Here is an 11,603-nt window from a genome sequence, read left to right on the forward strand (position 1 = left end):
AGGAGGAGGCAACAATGCTTGATAAGAAATGTACTCATTATCTTGCCCATGTAATTGTAACCCCTCTGTACAGTATTTTCACAATAAAAAAAATAAAAAAAAACTTTGTGCCAGGCGCTGGTGGCTCACCCCTGTAATCCTAGCTACTCAGGAGGCTGAGATCTGAGGATCGCAGTTCAAAGCCAGCCCAGGCAGGAAAGACTGTAAGACTCCTATCTCCAATAAACCACTAGAAAACTGGAAGTGGCGCTTTTGTAGCTTAAGTGGTAGAGCCTTGAGCTGAAGAGCTGAGGGACAACGCTCAGGCCCAGAGTTCAAGCCCCATGACCGACAAAAAAAAAAAAAAAATCTTTGTATGCTGGGCAGGTAGCTCATGCCTATAATCTTAGGTACTAAGGAGGCTGAGATCTGAGATTCGCAGTTCAAAGCCAGCCCAGGCAGAGCCATAAAACTCTTATCTCCAATAAACCATCAGAAAACTGGAAGGTGCTGTGGCTCAAGTGGTAGAGCATTTGTCTTGAGCTAAAGAGCTCAGGGTCAGTGCCCAGGCCCAGAGTTCAAGCTCCACGGCCAGCCAAAAAAAAACATTGTAGGAAGAAGTTTTATTATTATTATTACTATTATATTATTTTGTGCAAGTACTGGGACTTGTACTCATGTCCCTATACTTGCTCTCACTTGGCTATTCTGTTCCAGTCTTGGCACTCTCCTACTTAAGCCATAACTCTATTTACAGCTTTTTGCTGATTAATGAGAGATAGGGGTGTGAGATGCTTTTCTATCCTGGCTGGCTTTGAATAGCAATCCTCAGATCTCAACTTTCTATCTAGGATTATATTTGTGAGGACAGTACAAGTCTAGGTCATTGTGGCATAAAATGGTGCCAGTTAGCTGGGAATGTGGTTTAGTGGTAGAATGCTTGCCGAGCATGCATGAAGCCCTGGGTTCAATTCCTCAGAAAAGGCCAAAAGTGGTGCTGTGGTTCAAGTGGTAGAGTGCTTGCCTTGAGCAAATGAAGCTCAAGGAAAGTGCTCAGGCGCTGAGTTCAAGCCCCAGGACTGGCAATAAAAAATAAGTAAATAAATAAATAGTGCCAGTTAGGATACTCTGCAAGTCTGAGTAAGAATTAGTCAAAATTAATTACCAATACCTATCAGTTGAACCTGGTAGTCCTTGGTTAACCACTGGAGTGAGTTAGGTTATTACAGAAATAATGAAGTTATTACCTTGGTAAGCCTCCCATGGGATACAGAATAGGTCTGATCTGGAAATCTCCAGTGTCCCTGGCAATGGCGACCAACCTGTTGAAACTCTCTTTAAGTGATAGGAACAATGACATTTGGACTGCTAAAGTCCCTGGTTACCACAGAAACGAAGGTGCAAGTTACAGCTTTGTGTAATTGCAGAAATCAAGGAGTCAAGACCTCTTGTCTTCCTGCACGTTTTGTATAACCATCACCATTTCTCTTGCGTTTCCCGAATATCCCGAACAGCAGGAAAAGGAATTAGAGATTTGAACTGAGTAAGGTACAGAGTATCAGGGTGCAAGCCCTAACGAGGAAGTGTGAAAAAAGAAACATGGCGGGGCATTTTTTTTTCAGCAGGAAAAGACTACAGCAACTACATCGACTACAATGACATTGTTACTCTTGAATCTTGCACAGGCGCAGTGCAGCAATTCTCCGAGAACGCCTACACGCGCATTTTCTTTATTGTTTTTTCTCCTTTCTACTTTCTGCTCTCTTCTTTTATCGCCTCTCGTTTATCCCCCTCCCTCCACTCGGTCATAGAGTCTTTCCGTTAGTGCGTTTAAGTCTCTCCTTCCGATCCACTCTTCTCCAACCTCCACCCCTTTTTCTCCCTCCCCTTTCCCCTTCCTTTCCGTCTCACGCGCGCCGCCGCTAGTGCATGCGCAGTAGGTACAAAGCCTCGCTCTTTGTCCCCCATCTGTCGTTCACACGAAATTAGTCTTTGGTATTAGGTAGCCAATAGAATCTAAGAAATGGCGAAAAGATGATTCCGCCTCTGGAGATAACCCTTGATTGGCAGCTCAAATATCCAATGGAGAGCGTTCTTTCGTACCCCTCGGGAGGCACCGAGCTCCGTCGTCTCGTTTCCGGCGGTCGCGCGCTCTTTTCTTGGGACGGTAGAGGCCGTGTAACGTCGCCGTTACTCCGAGGAGAGAAGTATTGGTAGAGGGTGAGTTTTGGGACGGTTTGGTTCTTGTTTGGGAGGAGAGTGTGATTTCTTGTTATGATCTGGAAAGAAAAAGGCTCGGGCAGGGCGAGATTTGGTGAGAGGATAATGGATCCAAGGCCTCTAGAGGCCTTGCCGCGCCGCCTCCAACGGAGTATCCAGCGCGTTGGCCCAGCGCTCTCAACTCGCTTGGGGCTTTAATCGGTTGCTCAGGCTCTTTGTTCGACTCATCTGTGAGTCTTCGCAGTGTCAGTAAGTTCCCAGCTTCAGCGCTGCTCTGGGCTAAGGGTGTGGGGTCTATTATGTGGGAGCCCTGAAGTCGGGGTTGGAGGAGGAGGAGGCGCTTTGTCAGATGCTCCTCCTCCCGGCCCCGCGAGGCCATTAAATTCCGAATGGGCTGGTTGGGCCCCTCGAACGGTGTTTCTTTGTGGAAACTCTTACTTGGGAAGTTCCTCTTAGGTTACTTCAGACCCCTCCTCCCCAGTCTTTGGCTCAGATTCTTGAACCTTCTTTATTATTATTATTGTTGTTATTGCTGTTACTTTCATCTTGATGCCTAGCATTTCGAGCCATTTACGGTACAACTCTTAAATGAAATTTAAATTTTATGTTAAGCATTTTCCGCTTTGAGAAAGCTTTTTCATAAGTTGACCCATTCTTTGTGTTTTTAACAGAAAAGTCGAGGTTAGAGGGGCCTGGCAAGCACTTCGCTGTCAAGAATCGAAGTTGAGGTAGGTGTAGGGGAGAAGTAGGACGCCTAGTTGAATAGTTTAACGTAGATTATTTTTTGGTACTTAAATTGAACTTTTTGCTAGTGATCTAAAATTAACATGAATTGACTTGTGTATTTCATATAATAAATCTGGCATCTAGTGGAGGGCAGTGATTAGATTTGTGTATGTTGTATAATTTATTTAAATGAAAGGCTTTAGGAAACTTAGAGAAGTACGTCACCTTGTCTGCATTTTACAGCTTTCAGACATCCATCTCAGGTTGGTAGGCTTGTAGCAAACTTCTCCCACAATTTTAACTTAATTGGACCTTTTTTCTGAAAATGGAGGGGAACATTTTTTTAGATTTAGGATATGTATCAGTGCTTGGTCCAATGCCTAAACATTTGTGCAGTTGTATCATATCCAATAGAATAGTTACAGTGTTTCTAAATCATAAACAAAAACACATTGTCTCTCATGGTCCATCAGGGTTAATTAAAGGACAAATAAGTATAGAGAGGAATCCTTGCTGATAATCTTCAGAAACCCAGTATTTAGAGGACAGTGAATTTGTTACTTAGATTTCTGGAAATATTTACACAAATATTTTCAAATGATACTCTGGTCATCATTAGAAGTAGTTGATAGCAAGAAATACTTTGTGAATACTTAGTATTTTTAGGCACTGTATCTAAGAATACTTTAGGTGCTTTATTTAGTATTTGCAGTGAATGGGTGCTTGGAAGAAAGATTACATGCAAGGAAGAATTTTTAAAAGATTAGTGTTGTGAGGACTTACATTTAAAAACAAAATGGTAGAGACTTTGGTTATTAGAATGTTGAGTGGAAGGAAGAATATCATTGATGACATTTGTTTAATTGGAGCACACCTACCCAAGTAGAAATAGTGCCTTCAGGAATAAGTACTTTCTTTTTGAATGAACTCTCAGTACTGTGTGTACATTATCTTATTTAGTTCATAAAATTACCAGACTTTGTGGTGGATAACATTTACCCCTATCCAGAATAGTTGTGAGCACTAAATGGGATAGGGCAGACATTTTTTAACCAGTACTGGGGCTTTAACTCAGGGCCTGGACACTATCTGTGAACTTTTGCTCAAGGCTAGCGCTCTACCACTTGAGCCACAGTGCCACTTCCGGCTTTTTCTGCTTGTGTGGTGCTGAAGAATTGAACCCAGGGCCTCATGCATGCAAGGGAAGCACTCTACCACTGAGCCACCTTCCCAGACCCTGGCCTTTTCTGTTTATATGGTACTGAAGAATGGCACTCAGGGCTTCTTGCTTGCAAGGCAGCAAGCACTATACCACTAAGCCACAGTCCCAGCCCAGGTCAGACTTCTTATTAGCATGTTACCTGGATTTTTTTTTTGCCAGTCCTGGGGCTTGAGCTCAGGGCCTAGGCGCTGTCCCTGAGCTTTTTGCACAAGGCTAGCACTCTACCCTTGAGCCACAGCACCACTTCTGGCTTTTTCAGTTTATGTGGTGCTGAGGAATGAAACCCAGGGCTTCATGCATGTTAGATAAGCACTCTACCACTGAGCCACCTTCCCAGCCCCATTACCTGGATTTTTAATGCTCAGTAATATCTGGTATTATCCTATGTTTCAGGCTATACCTTCTAAAACCAATGTAACCTTTCTTGGAATACATAGCTTAGAGCATCTTAACATAAGCACCTCTCTTCTAGAGAGATAAATGATTTCTATTACAAACTTATGGCACTGTGACTCAAAGTGGTAGAGTGCTAGCTTTCAGCAAAAGAGCTCAAGGACATCACCCATGCCCTGAGTTCAAGTTCCACGACCAATAAGAACAACAAAAGTTGTGGTAAATGTAGTGTTTTGACTAGATTGGATCTCTATAGATTTTTAACATGTAAAATATATATTGTGGATTCCTGAAAGTGATATAAGCTACTGAGATAGCAAAATTCCTTTAATTCTAACCTGAAGTAAGAAGTACTGGGAGTAATGATTGAAGATAACCCAGGTTTCTATCATTAGGCTAGGGAATGGGTTTTAGGGCTGGGATGTAGCTCAGTGGCAAAGTGCTTGCCTAGCAAGCTCAACATCCTGGGTTTGATCCCCAGTACCAAAAAAGAAAAGACAAAAAAAAAGGGTTTTAATGCACAACTAGTGCATTCTTTGATTTGAGTGAATTTTAACATTTTGTATGTTTAAATTTCTTGCTCTATTTGTGTGTCCTAGGGCTTATTTTTTTAATTGTGAAAATACTGTACAGAGGGGTTACAATTACATGGATATGGTAATGAGTACATTTCTTGTTACCTCCTCCTTTGTGTGTCCTAGGGCTTGAACTCAGCACTTAGGTACTGTCCCTGGCCTTTTTTTTCCCTTGCTGAAGCCTAGCACTCTAACTTGAACCACAGCCCTATTAACTAGCAATAAAGCTCACCCACAAAAAAATTCACTACTTTTTGTTGTGGTTGTTGTTTTGTTAGTTAATTGGAGATTAAAAACCTGGGCTGGTTTTATACAACAATTTTTAGATCTTAGCCTACTGAGTTGCTAGGTATATAGGCTTGAGCCACTGGTACCCTGCTCTTAATTTTCCTTTTTTTTTTTGTTACTTTTGCTAGTCCTGGGGCTTGAACTCAGGGCCTGGGCACTATCCCTGAGCTGTTTTGTTCAAGGCTAGCGCTGTACCACTTGAGACATAGCACCACATCCGGCCTTTTGTCTTTATGTGGTATTGAGGAATCAAACCTAAGGCTTCATGCAAGAGAGGCAAGCACTCTTCCAATCACCACTACATGCCCAGCCCCCCCTTTTTTTTTTGATGCTGGTCCTGGACTTCAACTTAGCACCTGGGTGGAGTCCTAGAGGTGTTTTGCTCAAGGCTAGTATCCTACCCACCATTCCAGCCTTTTTGGTGGTTAGTGGGAGATTAGATTCTCTAGCTGGGTGCACTGGCTCATCCTGTAATCCCAGCTGCTCTGGAGGCTGAGATCTGAGGACCTTGGTTTGAAGCAAACTGGGGCAACTGAGTCCTTGAGACTCTTTTTTTTTTTTTTGGTCGGTGGTGGGGCTTGAACTCTGGGCCTGGGCGCTGTCCCTCAGCTCTTCAGCTCAAGGCTAGCGCTTTACCACTTGAGCCACAGCATCACTTCCGGCTTTTTTCTTTTTGCTTATGTGGTGCTGAGGAATCGAACCCAGGGCCTCAGGCATGCAAGGCAAGCGCTCTACCACTGAGCCACCTTCCCAGCCCCCGAGAATATATTTATATTCTTGCCTAAAACGAAGTTATTAAAGTAGGTAGGTTGGTTTTTGTTTTGTTTTGTTTTACTGATGCTTGATCTCAAGGCCTGGATGCCATCTATTGGCTTTTTCACTCAGGGTTTGCACTCTTACCATTTGAGCCAGAACTCTGTATAACATTTTTTCTATTTTAAAGTCATTTTGTAATGTTAATGCAGATGTCCTTTTCTGCTTAAGAGGGGGACTTAAATTCATATACTGGAAAAAGCCATCTTTGGAATTGGATGGTGGCCCTCGGGTTTTTTCCTTGTGTGTGAATGTGTGTGTGTATGTCTGTGTGTGTCTGTCTATCTATCTGCCTGTCTGCGCACAGGCGCATGCATGTATTTGTGTGTCTGCTAGCCTGGACAGAAAGTCTATAAAACTCTTACATCCAACTAACTAGCAAAAGGGAAGTGTGGCTCAACAACTTCAGTCTTAAGAAGAAAAGGCCAAATGACAGGTAGGCCCTGAGTTCAAGCCCCAGTACCAGCACACTTGCATGCACAAAAAAGAGTATCAGCCGGGTGCCAGTGGCTCATGCCTGTAATCCTAGCTACTCAGGAGGCTGAGATCTGATGATCTTAATTAAAAGCCAGGCCAAGCAGGAAAGTCTCTTCTTATCTCCAATAAAACCACTAGAAAACCGGAAGTGGCGCTGTGGCTCAAGTGGTAGAGAGCCCTCTCCTTGAGCTAAAGAGCTGAGGGATAGCGCCCAGGCTGAGTTCAAGCAGCACGAATAACAAAATAAAAAAAGGAGTATCAGTTTCTTAGGAATTTAGTCTATTGCAATATGAATATAATCCCCTTTGGCATTTTTGAAAGGAAATAAAGATTTATTAAATTTTTTTTTTTTTTTAAAGAAAACTGGGCTGGGAAGATGGCTCTGTGGTAGAGCGCTTGCCTTGCATGCCTGAGCTAACCTTGAGCTAAAGAGCTGAGGGATAGAGTTCAGGCCCCACGACCAGACCAAAAAAAGAAAACTGGGCAAAAGGCGCTGATAGCTCATACTTGTGTGCCCAGCTATTCTTGCAGTGGCCTGAGTTCAAACCTTGGTCATAGAAATAAAAGAGTGTTGGTTAAAAAAAAATGTAATTAGTAGAGTCCGTTATAGCTGATGCAGGCTTTTTTTCCCCCATGTTTATTTTTTCTATTAGCATTAATTAAATTGGGAGCTGTTTTTTGTCAGTTGTGGGGCCTGGACACTGTACCTCAGCTCTTCAGCTCAAGACTAGCACTTTACCAATTGAGCCACAGCACCACTTCTGGTTTTCTGGGTTTTTTTGGAGATAAGAGTCTCATAGACTTTCCTGCCCAGCCTGGCTTTGAATCCAGATCCTCAGATCTCAGCCTCTTGAGTAGCTAAGATTATAGGCATGAGTAGCTAGGATTTCAGAGTGAGCCTGTAAATATATTTTGACACAGGGTTTCCATATTATAGTCTTACCTGACCGTAAACACTATCCTGCCTCAGCTTTCCCTTGCTGGGATTACAGGTGTCCTTCACCATGTCTGGCTAGGAGTAGTTTCCTATTAATATATAGCATTAAAGTGAAAATATTTAAGTCATTCTAGTGTGACTTTTTTTTTTAGCCAGTCCTGGGGCTTAAACTTGGGCCTAGGCTCTGTCCCTGATCCTCTCTGTGCTCAAGTCTAGTGCTCTACCACTTGAGCCACAGCACCAATTCTGGCCTTTTCTGTTTATGTACTGAGGAATTGAATAGGGCTTCATGCTTGCTAGGCAGGCACTCTACCACTAAGGCACATTCCCCAGCCCACAAATCATTCTTAACAAATACCGCATAGTAGTTTATGGATTGTTTTTATTTTGTGCCAGTACTGGAACCTGAAGTTAGAGTCTAGCTCTGTTACTTTTTTTGCTCACAGCTGGTGTTCTACAACTTAAGCCATGCTGCCTTTTTCTGGTTAATTGGAGATCTCCCCAAGTTGGCTTTGAATTGTGGTTTTTGCATCAGTCTCCTGAATAACTAGCATTATAGGAGTGTATAGGTAGGGACTTGGCTGATTTTTAATTTTTTAGTGCTAGGGCTCGAACACAGGAGCTTAGGTTTTAGATTTTTTTTAACCAGTTCTGGGGCTTGAACTCAAATCCTAGGAGCTATTCCTGAGCTTGTTTGCTCAAGGCTGTAGAACTCTACCATTGAACCACAACTTCATTTCCAGCTTTAGCGGGGGGCAGGGCAGGGCGGGGTGGGGCACAGTTAACTGGAGATAGAGTCATGGGCTTTTCTGCCACTGCTGAGTTGGAGCTGTGATCCTTAGATCTTAACCTCTTGTGTAGCTGGGTTTAAAGGTGTGAGCCTCCATTACCTGACTCACTTCTGTGTTTTTTGTGGTTAATTGGAATCTCATGGACTTTCCTGCCCAGCCAGGCTTCAAACCATGACCCTCAGATCTTAGCCTCCTGAGTAGTGAGAATTACAGATATGAGCTACCAGTGCCTAGACTGATTTTAGATGCTTAAACTGTACTTTCCTCTAGTTGTTCAAAGTAACCAATTATCAGGCTAACATATAAGTCATCAGGAAGGTGATGTGACTGCATCCTTACCACCGAATATATTTGATAGTGCATTTTATTTTCTTCGTAGAGTGAAAAAAATGCAGAGCAATAAAACCTTTAATTTGGAGAAGCAGAACCATATTCCAAGGAAGCACCATCAACATCACCACCAGCAGCAACAACAGCAGCCACCACCACCAACAATACCCGCAAATGGCCAACAGGCCAGCAGCCAAAGTGAGTAGATGCTAGGTGGTAATGGGGTAGAAATACATTCCCTCTTGGGAAAGGTTTCTTGGTTTTTTAGATGAGTCTTTTGGGAATTATAAGATAGGCCTTTAGGAGAGCGCTTGCCTTACATGCATGAGGCCCTGGGTTCGATTCCTCAGCACCACATAAGCAAAAAGAAAAACCCGGAAGTGGCGCTGTGGCTCAAGTGGTAGAGCGCTAACCTTGAGCTAAAGAGCTGAGGGACAGTGCCCAGGCCCAGCGTTCAGGCCCCACGACCAGACCCCCCCCCCCCAAAAAAAAAAAGATGGGCCTTTAGGATGCCCTTTTTCCCCTTTCCCTCTTAATATCCGTTTTCTTTTTTGGGGGGCACTGTCCCTCAATTCTTCAGCTCAAGATAAGTGCTCTACCACTTGAGCCACAACATCACTTCCGGTTTTCTGGTGGTTTATTGGAGATGAGAGTCTCATGGACTTTGCTGCCTGGGCTGGCTTTGAACCACAGTCCCCAGATCTCAGCCTCCTGAGTAGCTAGGATTACAGGCGTGAGCCACCGGCGCCCGGCTTCCTCTTAATATTTTTTATGGTGGAAAAGGACTGATTGGTTTAAACCAATGATGGAACAGACTGACAACAGTGGAATATTGTTCTGCTGTGTTGGCACATTTCACTGCTAAAGAGATGTCTGTTTTACTTTATCTCTGCTTGGTTCTTAGAGACAGTCATCAGAGACTATAGAACTGATACTTAGGGTACTAAGTATAATACTTGTGAATTTTTTTGTTAGTACTCAGCTTAAACCTGGTGCCCTAGCCGGGTGCCAATGGCTCACACCTGTAATCTTAGCTACTCAAAACACTGAGATCCTGAGGATCAGGGTTCAAAGCCAGCCTGGGCAGGAAAGTCTGTGAGACTCTTATCTCTAATAAACCACCATAAAAGCAGGAGTGGCGCTGTGGCTCAAGTAGTAGAGCACTAGCTTTGAGCTGAAGAGCTGAGGGACAGCGCCCAGGCCTAGAGTTCAAGCCCCGTGACCAAAAAAAAAAAAAAAATTTGTGCCCTCAGTGCTATTCCGTACCTTAGGCTTAGCTAGGGATTCTACCAACCATTTGTTTTTCTTTTGGTAGTGGCCCTGGACTTCACTCAGGGCCTGGGTAATGTTCCTGAAGTATTTTTACTTAGAGATACTGCTCTACCACTTGTCACAGCTCCACTTCTGGCTCTTTGTGGTTAATTGGAGGTAAGAACCTCACAAAGACAGTAGAAATCAGTCTTCTGAAGCTATTGTTATAGGCATGAGTCACCAGTGCCCCAGCCCTCCCAACTATTTTTCTTTTTTTTTTTTTGTTTGCCAGTCCTGGGACTTGAACTCAGGGCCTGGGCACTCTCCCTGAGCTTCTTTTACTCAAGGCTAGCATTCTACCACTTGAGCCATAGTGCTATGTCTGGCTTTTTTGTTTATGTGGTACTGAGGAATTGAACCCAGGGCTTCATGCATGCTAGGCAAGTACTCTACCACTAAGCCACATTCCCAGCCCCTCCCACCCATTTTTAATCAGTCAAAGTCTTCTGTATGTATGTTTTCATAAGTAAACTTTGAACAAGGGGAATTGCTAAAGGTTGTAAAGATTGGAAGGTTAGGAAAATAGAGCAGTTGTGCTTTAAATTCTAAAATTAGATTTCTTATGAATAAGATTCTTTGAATTATGTAATTTTATGGTAGGTCCTTATTGTGTGTCTCTGTTTTAACTTAGCCTGGTTCTTGATGCATAGTAATTCTTGAGAAGCCCCCTACTCCCATCTCTACATACTACTTTCACATTCTGAGGTAAAATTTACTGATAAGTGGTTGGTCTTCTTTACTGCAAGTATGTCTCTTACCTAGTAATTTGGAGATCTTTGAAGATGTGACTATATTTCTCTTTCCTCAATGTCTGAGTGACTCTGTTTTCTTGCAGATGAAGGCTTAACTATTGACCTGAAGAATTTCAGGAAACCAGGAGAGAAGACATTCACCCAGCGCAGCCGTCTCTTCGTGGGCAATCTTCCCCCTGACATCACTGAGGAAGAAATGAGGAAACTATTTGAAAAATATGGGAAGGCAGGAGAAGTTTTCATTCACAAGGATAAAGGCTTCGGCTTTATTCGCCTGGTGAGGCTTTGGGACATATTTTTGTTGTTGTTTTGTTTTGTTTTGTTTTTGGTAAGTCATGGGGTTTGAACTCTGGGCCTGGGCGCTGTCCCTCAGCTCTTTGGCTCAAGACTAACTCTGCCACTTGAGCCACAGCACCATTTCCAGTTTTCTGTTGGTTTATTAGAGATAAGAGTCTCACAGACTTTCCTGCCCCGGCTGGCTTTGAACCATGATCCTCAGATCTCAACCTCCTGAGTAGCTAGGAATACAGGCATGAGCCACTGGCCAGGGGACATGTGTTTTAAAGATAGGGAAGCTGGGTAATGGTGGCTGTGAAAAGGTAAGCAGTGGGAATAATTCTTCGATTGTCAAAAGTTTGTAGTTGAATCAATAAAAAAGGGAGATTTTTGCCGGGCACCGGTGGCTCATGCCTGTAATCCTAGCTACTCAGGAGGCTGAGATCTGAGGATCGAGGTTCAAAGCCAGCCCGGGCAGGAAAGACTGTGAGACTCCTATCTCCAATAAACCAC

At 43.4% G+C, this 11,603-nt stretch overlaps 1 protein-coding gene across 2 annotated transcripts in view; it reads left to right on the plus strand.

The window, feature by feature from the left end:
• The first annotated feature begins 2,101 nt into the window (after positions 1 to 2,101).
• Positions 2,102 to 11,603, plus strand: part of Nono (non-POU domain containing, octamer-binding) — a 48,622-nt gene continuing 39,120 nt past the window's right edge. For both annotated transcript variants that reach the window (XM_013031658.1, XM_013031659.1), the window contains exons 1-4: positions 2,102 to 2,199; positions 2,871 to 2,927; positions 8,801 to 8,949; positions 10,898 to 11,091. In XM_013031658.1, coding sequence (XP_012887112.1) covers positions 8,811 to 8,949; positions 10,898 to 11,091 — 333 coding nt within the window. In that variant the 5' untranslated portion in view covers positions 2,102 to 2,199; positions 2,871 to 2,927; positions 8,801 to 8,810. The remainder of the gene's footprint in view (positions 2,200 to 2,870; positions 2,928 to 8,800; positions 8,950 to 10,897; positions 11,092 to 11,603) is intronic.

The sequence above is a fragment of the Dipodomys ordii genome, unplaced genomic scaffold (genome assembly GCF_000151885.1).
Source record: "Dipodomys ordii isolate 6190 unplaced genomic scaffold, Dord_2.0 Scaffold142, whole genome shotgun sequence".
Taxonomy (NCBI): Eukaryota; Metazoa; Chordata; class Mammalia; order Rodentia; family Heteromyidae; genus Dipodomys; species Dipodomys ordii.